The sequence below is a fragment of the Eptesicus fuscus genome, chromosome 12 (assembly GCF_027574615.1).
Source record: "Eptesicus fuscus isolate TK198812 chromosome 12, DD_ASM_mEF_20220401, whole genome shotgun sequence".
In the NCBI taxonomy this organism is placed as follows: Eukaryota; Metazoa; Chordata; class Mammalia; order Chiroptera; family Vespertilionidae; genus Eptesicus; species Eptesicus fuscus.
In genome coordinates, this window is record NC_072484.1 from 58,406,276 (window position 1) to 58,422,968 (window position 16,693).

Sequence of the window (16,693 nt, forward strand, 5' to 3'; positions counted from 1 at the left end):
TTGTTTCTGCATAGAGACCTAAAATGTTCAAAATACCCTGAATGACATATAGTCAGTGATTTTTTTTAAATGGTTGATTGATTCACTTGTAACCTGAAATCCCACCATAAGGGAAGATTGAGTAGCTTTAAAAAAAAAAAAACCACAACTGAAGCCCAGAAAGCAGTAAGTTGCTTTCTATATATTTACAATACTGTTCACATGATTACAAAAAAGCAAAGTAACAGAAAAGATTTCTTTCTTCAGTTCTACCCCAGCTGCATGGAAAGTGAAAAGTGAACAGCAACACACAGCAGAGGCCATAGGTGCTTTACCATGTACATCAGGAAGATAAAGAACATTAATTAAGTGTTACCTCTAATTCTTAAAAGCAAAGGCTGCATGCTGGTTTATGATAATAATCAGGGGAAGCCCACCTTAATCCTATGTCAAGTGACATTCTGCCGGCCCCTTCAGAATCCAGTAACTTTATACTGAAATACAAGTAAAACTTTAACACATGTATTTATTTTTTTATGACTGAGCTCCTTAAGATTCTGCCAATATGGAACCTACCTCTGGAGTCCAGGGGTTGCTTAACTTTCTTCTTTGAGGAACTTACCCATATCTCTGTTTCTTGCTGTAGACTTTCCATCTCAGAAAGACCATGAAAGACACTCAACTTTGCAGATACGCTTATCTTTACTTTCCGAGATCAAAAGGCCACTTCTTAGCAAATGTCCTTTTCTGTTCAAGCCCCCAGGAAGCATCGTCCCCCCACTCTCCTCAGACAGTTACAGTGAAGGCCCACTGCAGAAGCACTTTTCCAGGTCATGATATTTAGGAACTTGGAAAACAGTGTTGGGACACTTCCTGGTACCATATGAATGTAAGACCCATGTGCAGAATGAGCCATAACAGTAGGACATAGGAAACTTTGGTTGAAAATGACAACATATTTGAAAGTTGGGTGTATTTTATTTACAAGTAACATTTAGATACAGAGGTTAATCATATGTTTCCAAAGATCCCCAATATATTAGCAAAGATACACCAGAAAGGAAATATAGCGTGTTTATGTGTTTCCGCCATATGACAGCAAGATCCAAGGCTGGTTATATCCAGAAGGCTTAGTAGACATAGTGCCAGATTACTTGCAAACTACAAGCATTGGGTTTATACTTTATTTATGAATACTCCTAAATAATTGTCCTTAATACCTTCATTCCTACTATCTACACAGCAATTCTATCACATCAATGATATGCCTTCAGCTCAACTTAAACTCATTATTTGATTGTCATGAGTTCTGTTGAAAAAAGTTTATGAATAAACCATATTTAAATTGTAACCCCTCTGCTTTCTCCCACAGCCATTCTCCTGTGAATTTATTACAGGTGTGCATTGTGTGAGACAGTCTAGCAGAGCTTCTAAGGGATTGCTGTCATTCATGTACACTATCAATAGTATCCATTTTGGAAAACGTTACATTGGAATTTTATAAATATATCTTCATATCAGTCATATTTCATATGTAAATACTTGGCTTTTAAAAAAAACCCACTATCAAATATAGCCATTGATACTCTGAAACCAAAAGGTTTTTAACACAGGTGAAATTCTTCCTCTTTCCCAGGAAATAGGATTCTAAAACTCCAGGAAGATCTGAATTATCCACATGGGGATGAAGCAGCAGTCATACTGTTGCAATAGAGAGCTTTATTCATATGCACACGTGTTATTCATTCCTGATATGTATGATTTTCATTATCTCAAGAAAATGATTCTAATTTATGGATGGGAAAGGGATGTTCTTATTAGTAAGGTACTAGTGCAAATGCATAGCCAAATGGCAATGCCGCATTTATAGGCCCCAGAGGTCCTTTCAAGAGCACTGCACCCCGGAGTCAGACCCTAGTGTATCTCCAGGATGAAATCTACAATTCTAGTTGCTATTCATGGGGCTACTAAAGAACTGAGTCAATGACAACTTATGCATACAGATGTAATTGTCTTGTTTTAATTTTGAAATGAAAAGAAATCCATAATATTTCCAAAGGATTTCTGCACAGAGAGAAAACACCATCTCTCAAACAACTGAAACCAAAAGACTGAGATCTTAAAAAGTTTACCTGCTCCTTTTATTTTATATATATATAAAAATATATATATATATATCTTCATAAGATCCTGAGGGACTCAGTCTTAGAATTTGCCTTTGCTCAATTTGACCTTCAGTTCCATATTGAAGATTGAAACTCCAATCTTTCCCCTTTCCAGCAAGTCTTTTAAAACTATAATGAACAGAAATTACTCAATATTACAGCAAAAAAAGGACTATTGGTTAAATTCACAGAAAGAATGCATAAAAGGCAGAAATCAATAGACAGGATTATGTTTTTAAAAATAAATTGTGCTGCAAAACTACTTCTGCAATACAATGTCGAGTTTGGCCCCACAATGTTTCAGAGGCACTGCATTAACATAAACAGAATCATCTAATGCACTTTTTCAAAACAGTGCTTCTCAGCCAGGGCTAGTATGAATTCATTCTGCCGCTAGGTGCCAATGGCACTTTTGGTTTGCTTTACTGGCAACATTTTGGCGACGCATCCTATACTAAGAGAAAGGCTGAAAGACAAGCATATGACAAGAGCCAAATACACCATGTTACTTCTTTTCATGCTTCTTGGTTAACTGCCCCACGCCCAGCTGGAAGCTGCCCCGGTTGTCACCGTCCCTCTCTTCCCTCTGCCGACTCTCCTGGGAGACTTGTCGCACGGCCTGCAGGATGGCATTCTGTACAATCTGTTTGCTGGCATTCTGCAGCCTCACCTCTTCAGGCTCGTTTCCAGGTTTCTCACCTAGACAAAAATATGGAAGGGAGGTGAAACAACAAAATCAATTTCAGGAACTGTGACGGGAAGGGGCAGGTAGAAAGGGTGAAAGGGAAGGGGAGACTATAAGAACATACGAGGTGGCCCCGTTAACTGTGAGGAGCTCTCTGTAGCACATACCACTCTTGCCTCCCTTTCTCCCTTTCCAATAGAATCTGCATTTGTTTGCCCCAGCAATGCGCCCAATTTATATTCTCACCATCCCAGAATCCTCTGCTACTAGTGGGGTAATGAGACATAGTCTTGGCCAAGGAAACTCTCTGGGAGAGTTTTTGGAAAGCGAGAGGCTCATAGCCCCTTTGGCCTTCGGCACCTCCACTGGACACAATGCTTGTCGGTGCTGCAACCATCTGACAATAAGCATGGAAGGGAAAGCCAACATTCTGGGCATCGTTGGGAGACAAAAGGAGCCAGTTTTGAAGGCATCATTGAGCATCTGCACCAGCCCTGGACCATGTACTTTTGGATGTGTTTATATGTGAGATAAATAAATCCCTTTTTGTTTAGTCCGCCACTAGTCAGGTTTTATGTTGCTAACACCCAAAAATATGCCTAATAGATATGAGCTCACTGGGGCTGAAAAATAGCTTGTGACTGAATTCATATTAAACACAACCCTGCTCCTGTAATAGCAGCCCAAAGAATGAAGCTATTCATTCATCAGAATCTGTTCTCCATGATCTAGAACAGGGGTGGGCAAACTTTTTCTATAGAGGACCAGATAGGGAATGTTTGGGGCTGTTGGCCATAGCACCTCTGTAAAAACCATTCAACTCTGCTCTTGTATCATGAGATCAGCTATAGACAATACAACAGTGAATGCATATGGCTTTGTTCCAGTAACTCTTTATTTACAAGAAAAAGTAAAAAACTACGCTGCAGATTTGGCCCAGGGGCCAGGTTGTCAACCCCTGACTTAGAATGGTGGGAATTTTCTAATTAGAAAGGCAAGGCAATATACCCAACATTGACTCCTCCCCTTCTTCCTTAGTTAAAAACAAGTCAAAACCTTAATTTTATTTGGCCAGCTATATAACTAGGTACAGGGAAGTTCTAACCAATGGGTGGGAGTTTGCTTAGTGAAAATTCTGTAAAAGGTCTTTAAAAGGGAAGAGGCAGGTAAAGGCCCTTTACCCTCTCCCTTCCTGCTGCCTGCAGCTCAGACCATGGTTGTCTTTACAGGGGCTCTGGCTGACCATGAGGGAACCTTTAGAATGGAAGCCATTTTCATGGATTTGGAAGGAAAAAGTTAGAAGGGCCCTAAGATTCTAATGACCATATTAAGACCATATTAGTCCTTAACTGCTCACCTCTAGGCCTCTTTTATATTAGAATATATATATATATATATATATATATATATATATATATATATATATAATTTAAGGCAGTGTTATTTTGGATTTTATTTTACTATGCATCAAACTTATTACTAATTCATATATAGCAGAATGATCACGAAGCTAACATTTGACTAAAGTGCAATCGTGAAAATTTTAAGGCCCACCTGTTTATATTTATAGTGACAAATAAAATGGGCATCATTCCTTGTTCAAATTCATCTTTTCAGATGTTCCCTGTATTTAAATACTCTGCTACCATGCAAATGTATTTTAAATTGGCAAAGGGTGGTTTTTGCCAGGATTGATTCATGAACAACAGGATTTATGCACCCATAAGAAAAACATCGCATAAGAGAATATTGAGTCATTCTAGAAGACCAGACAGCGCTTATCCCTTTAGAGGTATAATTGTCATTTATTCAGCATTTGTATCACTAGCACCATCTCCTGAGGGATTTACAGGCTAATAAACAAGGCAAGATGAGTCTATCCAAAACTAGAAAACAATACTCATTCTCCACCCCCTTCCAAAAAAAAAAAAAACAGGACAAAATCAGCAATCTACACCAAACCTAGCAAAGGAGTCCAGAGCTATGAAATATAACAGATTAAAACTGTAAAAGCAGCAGAGAAGAATTCTTTAAATATTCTCTGTAGAAAAAGAATGAACAGTAATATTAAGAGACATGAGGGCTCAGCAATTAAGAATGTGCATTTTAAAGCACTTCAGAGTTGAGTTCAAGTTATTATATATATATATACTAGAGGCCCGGTGCATGACATTCATGCACTGGCGGGGGGTAGGGGGTCCCTCAGCCCATCCTGTGCCCTCTCGCAGTCCAGGACCCCTCAGGGGATGTCTGCCTGCCAGCTTAGGCCTGCTCCCCTGAGGGTCCTTTGCGCTGCTGCAAAAACGGGAGAGATGCCCACCATGGAGGCTGCGCTAGCCAGCCGTGAGCCCGGCTTCTGGCTGAGCGGCGCTACCCCTGTGGGGTCACACTGACCACAAGGGGCCAGCTCCTGCGTTGAGGGTCTGCCCCCTGGTGGTCAGTGCATGTTATAGCGATGGGTCGTTCTGCTGTTCAGTCGATTTGCATATTAGGGTTTTATTATATAGGATATGTGTGTGTGTGTGTGTGTATGTGTATACACACACACACACACACACATATATTTATATATATATATATATATCTTATCTAATAAAAGAGTAATATGCAAATTAACCATCACTCTGCTACACCCATAAGCCACGCCCACCAGCCAATCAGGAGCAAATATGCAAATAAACCCAACCAACATGGCTACAGCCACAGAGAGCAGGAGGGAGGCTGGGGTTTCCCAGGCAATGGAGGAAGCCAAGCTTTCCACCTGCCCTTGCCGGCCTAGGCCTCCACTCAAGGCTACAAAGTTTCAATTATAGAAGGTAAACAAATCCAAACAGAAATGGCGGCAGCCACGGAGATGGAAAGAGCAGGAGGCTAGGGTTGCCCCCAGCAATGGAGGAAGCCAAGCTTTCCACACACCCTGGCCTGCCCAGGCCTCCGCTTAAGGCTACAAAGTTTCAATTATAGAAAATACATAAATTCCAACAGAAATGGCTGCTGCCATGGAGCAAGCAGAAGACTTGGCTCCGCTCCAGGCTACAAAGTTTCAATTGTAGAAGATAAATAAACCCCAGATACCAGGGCCTCCGCTTGGGTCGCCAGGGGTGTGGCCGGCATGCAAACCACCATAGGCCCCTTGCCCAGGCCGCCCCATGCCCCAAGGGAACCCCCACCCTGATCCAGGACACCCTCCAGGGCAAACCAGCTGGCTCCCACCCGTGCACCAGGCCTCTATCCTAGCTAATAAAAGAGTAATATGCAGATTGACCATCATTCCAACACACAAGATTGCTGCCCCCATGTGGTCAAAGATCCTGCCCCCATGTGGACACAAGATGGCCACCACAAGATGGCCAGCAGGGGAGGGCAGTTGGGAGGGACCAGGCCGGCAGAGGAAGGAAGTTGGGGGTGACTGGGCATGCAGGGAAGGGCAGATGGGGGGGACCCAGGCCTGCAGTGGAGAGCAGTTGGGGGGGACCAGGCTGGCAGAGGAGGGAAGTTAGGGGTGACAGGGCCTGCAGGGAAGGGCAGTTGGGGGGGGGGAACCCAGGCCTGCAGTGGAGAGCAGTTAGGGGTGACCAGGCCTTCAGGGAATGGCAGTTAGGGGTGACCAGGCCTGCAGGGGACAGCAGTTAGGGGAAAACAGGCTGGCAGGGGAGCAATTAGGCATCAATCAGGCTGGCAGGGGAGTGGTTAGGGGGTGATCAGGCTGGCAGGCAGAAGTGGTTAGAGGCAATCAGGAAGGCAGGAAGGTGAGCAGTTGGGAGCCAGCAGTCCTGGATTGTGAGAGGGATCCCAGATTGGAGAGGGTGCAGTCTGGGCTGAGGGACACACACACACCCCCGTGCATGAATTTCGTGCACCGGCCTCTAGTGTGTGTGTGTGTGTGTGTGTGTGTATTGACTTTAGAGAGGAAGGGACAGAGAGATAGAAACATCAATGATGAGAGAGAATCATTGATTGACTGCCTCCTGCATGCCCCACACTGGAGATTGAGCCCACAACCCGGGCATGTACCCTGACCGGGAATTGAACCATGACCTCCTGGTTGATAGGTCAATACTCAACAACTGAGCAACACTGGCTGAGCAAGAGTTCAAGTTCTTTCTGTCACTTATAGCCATGTGATCTTGAGCAAGTCACCTTGCTCTCTAAGCCTGTTTGCACATCAGTAAGAAGGGCAAGTAGTACCTACTATGATGGTTGCTAGAGAATTAAGTGACATAACAACTGTTCAGCACTTATCGTAGTTCCTGAGCACTTGGTATCCACCATTGTGTATTGGTTGGGATACGGATTAGGCTGTTATAACAAAGAAACAGAACTAGAGCAGCTCACTCAAGGGAGAGATATTTATTGCTCCCTGCGTAACAGCTCAGAGGTGCCCCAGTGTGTAGGTGGCTGTGCTCCACCAGGTTATCTAAGGGCTCGACTCCCTTCCATCTTCCTGCTCGGCCATTTCCTACTCTCCTGGCCTCAGCTGTGTGAGTAGAGCTGGTTAACTAATATGCCGTTTGGGGCTGGAAGGGAGCCAAAGAGAAAACAGAGAGCAAGCAATTTCCTTCTAAAGAATTGTCGTAGAAGTTGCAAGCATCACTCTGCTCATTTGCTACTGGGGGAAACTGAGTCATGTGGTGGTCACATCTAGCCACATGGGAGGCTAGCCACAGACTAAAATGCCTGTGGCTCAGTGTGGGCCCGTCAGCTGGGGCCTGAGAGGCTGGATCAAGAGGTAAGAGCACAGCTACTTAGGAGGAGGAAACCACCCGGCCCCTGTCTTGGGAAGGCACTGTGGGCAGACCACACATTGTCAGGATTGACTTTGTCCACTGTGAGAACCGACTGGTGCTCCTCTGGCATTCATTTTAAAGGAAAGGGTATTTGAGAACGCCCTGGTGGGGACCCTTATTATAAGTACAGTGTGCAAAAGTGCATTACAGCTGACAGAAGGCAGAGCCAGCCACAAAATCCTGCGTTTTGCCATTTACTTACATGAACTACATTTATTTGAAATTAATAAATCTAGGCCAATTGCCTGGTTTTAAATGATGCAAATGTCCTCCAGCCTAATTAGCATTTACAAGATCATTTTGGTATTTCACAAAAGATGATGAATTGATGTAATTAGCTTTAAACTCTAAATGCCCAATATAAATGCATTGAAGTCAAGATTGTGAAGTAACTAAATTTGCCTTCTGTGTCTTTCCACCTGAAATCATTACCCTCCTTCCCCCTCCCAACACCACACACACGCGGGCACCCCTGGTGACACGCAGCCCACCCATGAGGCCAGCCTTCCACAGACTCCCCTGAGCTCCAGGCCCTCTCCCCGCCCTTCCCAGCCTGCTGTTCCAGGTGCCATCCTCACCAGCCCAGTGGAAAGGGCCTGAGGAACACAACCTCAATGTGGTTAATAATTGGTCTTAATTCCTTATTTATATCATTAAAATTGTGCTTCTATCGACCATAGGAAGATCCTCCTGATAAAAATTTACATTGTTTTTCCCCTAAGAATCTAAGTGCCACTTGCCTCTATTACATTAACCCTGTTACATTCCAGTGAGGTGGGTTTTAGAAAAGGTTAGCGTTCCCACTGTGAGGCAGAATCCGGTTAGTGATTTCCCCTCGATCACAGAGAATGTGGCAGAGGTTTGTCACATGCACTGTCTCTCCCCATTGGGCCACTAAATATGCAAGTGCCTATTAGGGCTCCACCACCACTGCCTGCCCACACTCTCCAACACATGGTGCTGCTGATGGTGACCACGGAGCATATTTTTATCTTCCCCGCTGATTGCTTGAGACTCTAAAGACACGTTATCATTCATCAATGACTAGCCTATGGAACGCAGAGAACAAGAACTAATTCTGGTCCCTTAATTAATGGAATGATAGTCAATTTTCCAGCTCTGTAACTACAGGAATTTTTCATGAAGGACCAGATGTTAGATCTCATTCATCTACACCGATAGCTAATAAAGCCATCCTGCCTGCCCTGCTGTGTCACTGAGCAAGCTCAAGTTAGGTGACTTCCCAGCAACAGAGAGTCACAGTCTCTGAGTCTCAATAAAACGTGAAAAGGAAAAGACAATTATAATCTAGAAGTCAAATTTGAGTATTGTGGCCAAGAAGAACAGAGGTAATTTTGAAAAAAAAAAAAAAAAACCACAACAAATAGGAAGGACTTAATTTAGCAGCTTTCAATACCAGGTATAAAGCCGTAGTGCAGTCGTGCACCACTTAATGATGGGAATGTGGTCTGAGAAAAGCATCATCAGGTAATTTTGTCCTTGTGCAAACATTGTGGAGTGACTTACACAAACCTAGATGGCATATCCTACTACACACACAGATTACATGGCATAGCCGATTGCTACAAGCAATCAAACACAGGAGAAAATCATGCAACAGCCACTGAGAAAAATTTGATAAATCAGGCTACATTAAACTAAGTGTGTGTTGTCATGGAAACACCACACACACACACACACACACACACACACACACACACACACACACACACACAGTTAAAAGGCTTTTCATTTGAGGAAATTGAGGCAGGAGAAATCCTATCTTAGAAATGTTTTAAGTGTTTCTTTTCTGAACACTCTGATAACAACTCAATCAAGATTGGGTTACGAGTTCAGAGAGGCCCAAAAGGATGGTTTGACGACCTCACAGGTTTCTGTAAAATTTAGCTGCAGGTTTTTCCCCTTTCATCCAGAAACACTCAGGAAACCTAACTCCTCCCAGTTCCTAGTTTCTTGCTGTTAGTAGCAGCTTCAGAATTACCCTGAAGAAGGGTTTAGGAATGGCAATCAGAGAAAAGGGAAACCAAGAATTTGTTCTGAAACTGGAGTGTGCATGACATTTACACAGGGCTGATAAAATGCCTGTTTTTCATATCAAACAGGGGGTGGGATGGGGATGAGGCCATTGCCCGCCTTCTCACCTTCTCTAACTGCTCACTTCTTCAGAGTGGCCGTGTCACCCAGTGTCCACCCTCCCCTCCCAAAACCACCAAACAAACCTGGCTGCCCCTAACTGTGGGCTCCTGCACTACTGCCCCAGGGATATGCCAGAAAGGAGTCTGGAAATCGGAAGTCAGGTATTTAAGCGACAGAAAACGTAGGCACCGTGTGAGCCTGTGTATTAAAGTGGCCATACGAGACCTGAATAGAACACAGAACAATCCTGGAACCCTGAGGATGACACACTCTTCCCACTCTCGGAGCCAGACCTTTACCCCCGACGGGACCTCCCCGCAGAGGCTCTGCGCCAGTCCACCACCACCCAGGCTGCCCACTGCCCAGTTCTGCAGCCTCTGCTGCCCCTTGGTGGCCATTCCCAGGGTTGCCACAGACTCAGGGACAGGACGTCCTTTGGCAGAAAGCGGGCTGCCCTGATTCCTGGGATGGGTAGTGTGTGTGTGTGTGTGTGTGTGCATGTGTGTGTGTGTGTGTGAATGTGTGGCTGCGTCAGTGTGTAAATACGTGTGTTACTATAGGGGAAATCCTTGAAATCTCCATGAGACAAAGGTGTGGTTTTATCTTATCAAACACACTTAGCACAACTAGCTCACCATGCTACTTACTATCTGACCATAAAACCTCACGCAGGCCTTTACAGCTATGTCCTCCCAAGAGCTCAGGGGCAGCTGGGAATATAGTCCAGAGGTTTCCTGTCTCGATTCAGATGAAAATTGCTTGACCGAAATATTTAATATCTCTTAAATATTTCACAAAATATTCTGAGCTCCTGGGCAAAACTAGCCACATGCTCTCCCTTCCCACCCACTATGGAGAGGAAAGGAGGGAGGAATTAATATTAGCTTTTTGAGTGATTTTAAATAAATGCTTAAAAAATCCTCTCACACTGTCCTCCCTACAACGAAGAGCACAGCCTTCACCATCATCATCTTTCGGCTGAAGACGGAATCAAATCCCAGCTGCGACAAGTCAGCAGAGAGTACACGTCTACATCTTAACTACTCTGTGTCTCAAAGCGAAGCCATCATCCCTGGAGGATGTGAGTACATAGCAAGCCTCTCAGGAGGAGATTATGCTCTGACATAAAGTAAAACCTTTTCTACTCTCCTTGAAGAGCAGCTCCCCACCTTTTGAAAACGACTCCTTTGTAATGTCAAAATATTTCGCCTATCCCCTCATGACACAATGACAAAAAGAGGCTATGAATTCAGTGATGCTTTCAGATAAATCTGAATGGTATTCATCACGACAGCCTCCACATACATTTGAAAATTGCAGGAGTTAGAGAAGGCGGCATATTCCAACCACCACAGTGGGGTGGAACCCGGCGTCCCTGACCCTTACAACAGCTCCATGGCTCCCACACCAGACTGCAGATGCAGAAGCAATGAAAACCAGGTAGATGTTTTAAACTAATTCCTAATGATGGAACGCAGGTAGCAGCCAGGTGCGCTATGGAGCAAGAAGTTTTCCACCAGCTATCCTCAAATTCTACCCCCTACTCCTAGTCACCCATGAAGCATTTATTAAATGCCTCAGTATGACGGGTTTGCACAAGATAGCCAAATCAAACTGTCACCTTCAGGAAGGATATAATGCCTAAGATTTCTCACAGTTTTAAGTATGAAAAAATATTTTAAGGCTTTAAAAGTTTAGCAGAGAAGATAAAGAATCAGTCCTCTCAATTTTTCAAAAGGCTCAAATATTGCAGGGAGTCACTCCCGTGGGGTCCTACTCGGTAAGTCCAGAGCTGGGGTACAACTGTATGCTCAGGAGTCCTTCCCAGGACCCCCTCCTGCTGCTGCCTGGTCTTCCGGAAGTCGAGGAGCTGGCAGCTAGTGACAGAGCCCAGAGATGATTTCTTTCTCTGCCCAAAATGGGAAATAGGTAAACGAATGCCCTCACTTGCTTCCTAACTGATCTTTCATATCAAATCACTGTCTTGTTATTACATCTTCTATTTGTCCTTCCACTTGCTGCCCTGACAGCAGCCCGAGTAATGTTCTTCAATGGAAATCCAATATGTCATCCGATGGTTCAAAGCCTTCCTTGGCGAGAATATCAGAAAGGCTGCTCCAATTTCTAGGCCACATAACTAGGCCAATTACCAGTTTTTAAATTTACGCTAAGTTACTATCTCTCACTTCCCACCTTCCTGGTTTTCTCCATTCTCTCCTTTTGCGTCCCTGCCAGTCCCTCTGGTGGTCAGTTCTTAGCTCTCTCCCTTAGGTTTCAAATACTTTTCAGAACAAGGTGGTGTGAAAACAACCCCTTCACTTAGGTCCAGTGACGTCCCCCAGTGGTTTGTTCCATTGGCCAACCGTTTGCCATGAACACACTCCCCAGGCGTTTATAAACTCTCGGGGGCTGAGAAGGCCCCTGTCCCAGAGGCTCTGCGTGTGAACCTCTGGGCCTTTCGAGTTCACCTGTACAAGCCTTGGATTTCCCTCCGAACACACAGGAAAACATATTCGATCAGTTATTTTAAAGCAGAGGAATGAGATGACAAGTCCTCGTTGCTTCATCTACAAATTGCACAAAATACAAAACTCCTTCTTCAACCATGAGTTTCCTCGGGCAAAATTCTAGTATATAAGGCTTTTCTGTTATGATACCTTTTTTATATAACCATGAGGATCTTGGCTCCCTTTGCTGTGTTGGGGTTAATTAGAAAAAGAGAACAGGTGGCTGGAAATAGAAAAGGAAGTGAAGAACACGATCAGATGTTTTATGGGAGTTTCTTTCTGTGCTATTTCAGAAGGGAAAAGAAACTGAAGGAAAATAAACCCAGACTTTAGAAGTATCTGTTACAGCTCTGTGACAGGAGAGTAATTTCACCTGTCTCAACCCAACCTGTGTCTTAGAGCTTTGGCTGCCAGCATCAAAACTCCAAGTCAGAGCACAGCAAGTGTACTGTGCATTTGCTCTAAGAGTCATATGTGGAAAAAGAAATAAGGGAGGGAAGGAGAGATGGAGGCAGGGAGGAAAAGAGAAACAGTATCTCTGAGGATGCAAATTAAAATTAAATTGCATGCATCTAATTAACAGGGTAATCGTGCCTTTAAAGGTTTCTAGCAAGCAAGCTATAATAAATATAAATTAGTTATACAAGACACATTACAAGCAGTTTAAGATGCAAAAGTTTACATTGATATAGTCTCTAGAGTGACAGGTGGGTTTCATCTCCAGGGGATCAGGATTCACAGCAATCTAGGCAGCCCCCTGCTCTGGGTGCTCTCTCTGCCCTTGCCCTTGGCCTGCCAGAGAAGATACATGATACATGGAGTCATTCAAATGTTTATTGAGCATCAACTATGTCCAGGCAATGTGCTAGGCATTAGGGGTGCTGAGATAATTCACATTTCCTGGTTTTCACGACGTTCACAGAAGGCACAGGATATAATATGGTTCCATGAGCCTCTTAACCCCCTAGCCTACTTTAACTCATCTGTCAAATCACAATAGTAAATCCTTCCAAGGTATATCTTATAGGATAAATATGAGGATAAAAATTTATAAGAAATATTCAAATGCTATGAAGAGTTGACTCTGATATATACATCTATACTAATAAAAGGGTAATATGCTAATTAGACCGGATAGATCAGACATCTTCCGGATGTCCTTCCGGACAAAGACATGGTGGTGGGGGCCAAGGAAGAGGTGGTTAGGGGTGATCAGGCAGGCAGAGTGGTTAGGGGTGATCAGGCAGGCAGGCAGGTGAGCGGTTAGGAGCCAGCGGTCCCGGATTGTGAGAGGGATATCTGACTGCCTCTTGTGGATCGGGCCTAAACTGGCAGTCAGACATCCCCCAAGGGGTCCTGGATTGGAGAGGGTGCAGGCCGGGCTGAGGGCCCCCCACCTTGCACGAATTTTGTGCACCAGGCCTCTAGTATATATATAATTCCATGAATTCAAAATTCTCATTTCACATACATTTCTCTTTAGAAAGACCTAACAGCAGCACTACTAACTTCTTGGGTGTAAAGAGGGAAGGGCTCATCTGTCACAGCACAGGTGGTGAGAGTAGAGAACAAGGGGAAAAGTGATAAAGAGGATGATCTATTACAGGAAAGGTGGGATCTTCATGACAGAGCTCAGGCAGGAGGTCATTGAGCATCTGGTTGGTTTGTGGTTCTCAACATCTGGCATCATAAGAACCACCAAGGATCCATAGTGACAATGACAATGATCCATAGTGGCTCTGGAATGTACATATTTAGCCGTGACTGCAGATAATTCTGATGCATGTTTCAGATGGGCCACCCTCTTATTTAAAATTCACCTTCAGTCTATACCCACAGAGCATGAGGGAATTCAGTGGCTAAGTGACCATTTCACAATTTATTTAATTAATGGGACAAGCAAGCAAATGATTCAAGCCACAAAGTGCAAGGTGCGCCTTCTCCATTTACTGAATTAGCTAATTGCCAAATCTGCACTGTACTCTGGGAAACACTAATCAGCCATTAAGGTTTTAACCATTAACTTTAAATTCTGGCTGTTACTTCATCTACCCCCTCTCCAGGTCTCAAACCAGGGTTATGGAGACTAGTATCATTTCCAGGGTTTTCCTCTTTCATTATATAGTTAAATCTGTCGAAGGACTCAGGTTTGTGGACAATGTAAGAAACAACCTTTTGTTGAGGGGAAATGGAAATTAGAAGTTCTTACCTGTGGAAAAATTTCCTCTCTTATAAATGCTTTTAATTTTCTGTATGTTAAAGTCGTGCTGTCTTCTTGGCAGCCTTCAAGCTATTTTTTTCAATACTTGATTGCAGTTAATAGGTGTGAATTCCAGGAAGTAAGAAATTAGAAGGTACACTTCTAAATCTCACGAGGCATTAACAGGTAGAACATTTGCAATGATGAAAAAGAAATGCTGGCAGATAATGTTATCAGTATGTGTGTTCAGAAGACTGAACAATATGATCCATCTGGTATACTTATGCGAGTCACATAATGTACTAGGCAGCTTACTTTAAAAATTCAATAATACAACAATTATCCATTTTTAGAAAACTGGGGGGGCTGAAATTCATCATCACACATTTGAAAATACATCATAGGCAAATATTGTGCCTGTATTTGGAAAATATTCTTTGTGCGCAGAAAATCTAAACAAGGTGAAAAAGAAGGACAGTGAAAATAAAACGCAGCTCATGTTTGTATTTAAAATGCACATGAAAATAATTTGATATAAAATCATGTAACCCCAGGGAAAGCAATAAATTAATTCATAGCAAGATGATAAAGGATGAAAAAATATGCTCTATTGTGCCCACTATTATTACAAAGTTCATTTGCTTTAACAGACTAGAATTCAGGGAAGTAGAGGAATAAGCAATCCACTGCTTGTGATTTGAAGTAGGGTTAACATAATTTAGAGCCACCAGTGGATTGCAGACATATGACAATTTTGTATTTATTTTTTCAAATGAATTTTTTTATTAACAGGCGGGGGGAAGTTCTGAGAAAAGCAAGTAAGAAGTGTGTATCTAACTTCAACTTTATTATCTCCAATCCAATAAACTCAACTGTTTCATACAGAGATGAGAAGGTCAAGGTCATATAATATGATGAGCCAGAAGGCCCCATTCCTGCCAGGAACACAGATAGTATCTCTCAGCCATGTAAGCTTTCTTCAGTGTATCTCCAATGGCCATAGGGAAAGGGGTGTTTGAAGGTAAGTAGCATAACAAAACTTCACCACAACATTTGAAAACATTTACAGCACCTGCCTTCCAAATAATACATAGTACATTAGTGTCATCCTTTATACAAAGGACAGCTCATAACATTTATATCACCCATGTATAACATGTATAACATACAACTTGGTACAATATGCATTCCTAGTAGTGATGGGTAAGGTAAATTGCTATATCACTGGTCTTTTGGATAGATATTAAAGAGTTGGAGTAAAAATCACTAATTTTTATTCCATTATGTCTAAAGATAACAACATTTTTGAGTCAATTTTCACCTTTCTAGCCTGTTCGTTGAACAATTTTCAATTCATCTTTTCATTTCTGGTTGTATACAACTGGTGTCTCTCTTGTTTACTCCAACCTGCCAGCCAGATAGGTTGTAGAGCATGAAAACTAACGAGGAAATATGAGTCAGTACAAGTGCCCATTAGAAAAGAAAGATGAACCCAGCAAAACATCAAAACATTCTATTTAAATGTTTCAACCAGTGTGTTCTGCTTATCAAGGGAGATGTCATCTGAGGCTTTAACTGGTGCCTGTAAAGGCAGATAAAATGGGCCATCAGCTGCTGGTTTTATCTCACACTCAGCTCATAACAGGAGACACCACGGCCTGCTTGGCAGATACCTGTCGACACTCCAAGGGTGGTAGGAAATGATGAGAAAGGAAGGTGCAAAAAATAACAGCAGCCAGGACAAAGCACTCCACTTCATGAGCTCTGTCTCCTCTCTGTAATTGTAATGAACTTAAACCCCTAAAGTCAGTGTGAGAATAACAGCACTCTGGGCTCACACCCAGTTTTCAAATAAAGCAGAAATGAGACTTTTTGAAGACACTTGGAATGCTAAGTGTTCTGATCTGTGCACTTGTGCTACCTTCATGCTGTCCCTAAATTGGGTTAAAGGGAGCTCTACCTACACTAAGTGGAACCCTCCAAAGATAAGAATAGATGCAAACTGGTCTCTCTAAGTGAGCGAGGTGTGACACAAGAAGAACAGACAGAGGCCTCATGTCTCACCACTCCTCTCTCTAAGGCCAGCACTGCCAGCCCTTCCTGAGACTTGTGAGGTTGGCTACCAACCCTCAGGAACCTTCACCACACAGTGCTCCATGCGGCCTTTGCCAGGCGTCCTCATAGAAAGCATTTTGCAGTTCCCAGATGGCAGA

At 43.2% G+C, this 16,693-nt stretch overlaps 2 protein-coding genes across 4 annotated transcripts in view; both read right to left on the reverse strand.

The window, feature by feature from the left end:
• Window positions 1–1,985: 1,985 nt before the first annotated feature.
• AKAIN1 (A-kinase anchor inhibitor 1) overlaps window positions 1,986–16,693 on the reverse strand; it is a 71,991-nt gene continuing 57,283 nt past the window's right edge. For both annotated transcript variants that reach the window (XM_054723663.1, XM_028139243.2), the window contains one exon: window positions 1,986–2,843. In XM_054723663.1, coding sequence (XP_054579638.1) covers window positions 2,650–2,843 — 194 coding nt within the window. In that variant the 3' untranslated portion in view covers window positions 1,986–2,649. The remainder of the gene's footprint in view (window positions 2,844–16,693) is intronic.
• Window positions 2,785–16,693, reverse strand: part of ZBTB14 (zinc finger and BTB domain containing 14) — a 71,201-nt gene continuing 57,292 nt past the window's right edge. For both annotated transcript variants that reach the window (XR_008557591.1, XR_008557590.1), the window contains one exon: window positions 2,785–2,843. The gene's annotated coding sequence lies outside the window, so the exon portion shown is untranslated. The remainder of the gene's footprint in view (window positions 2,844–16,693) is intronic.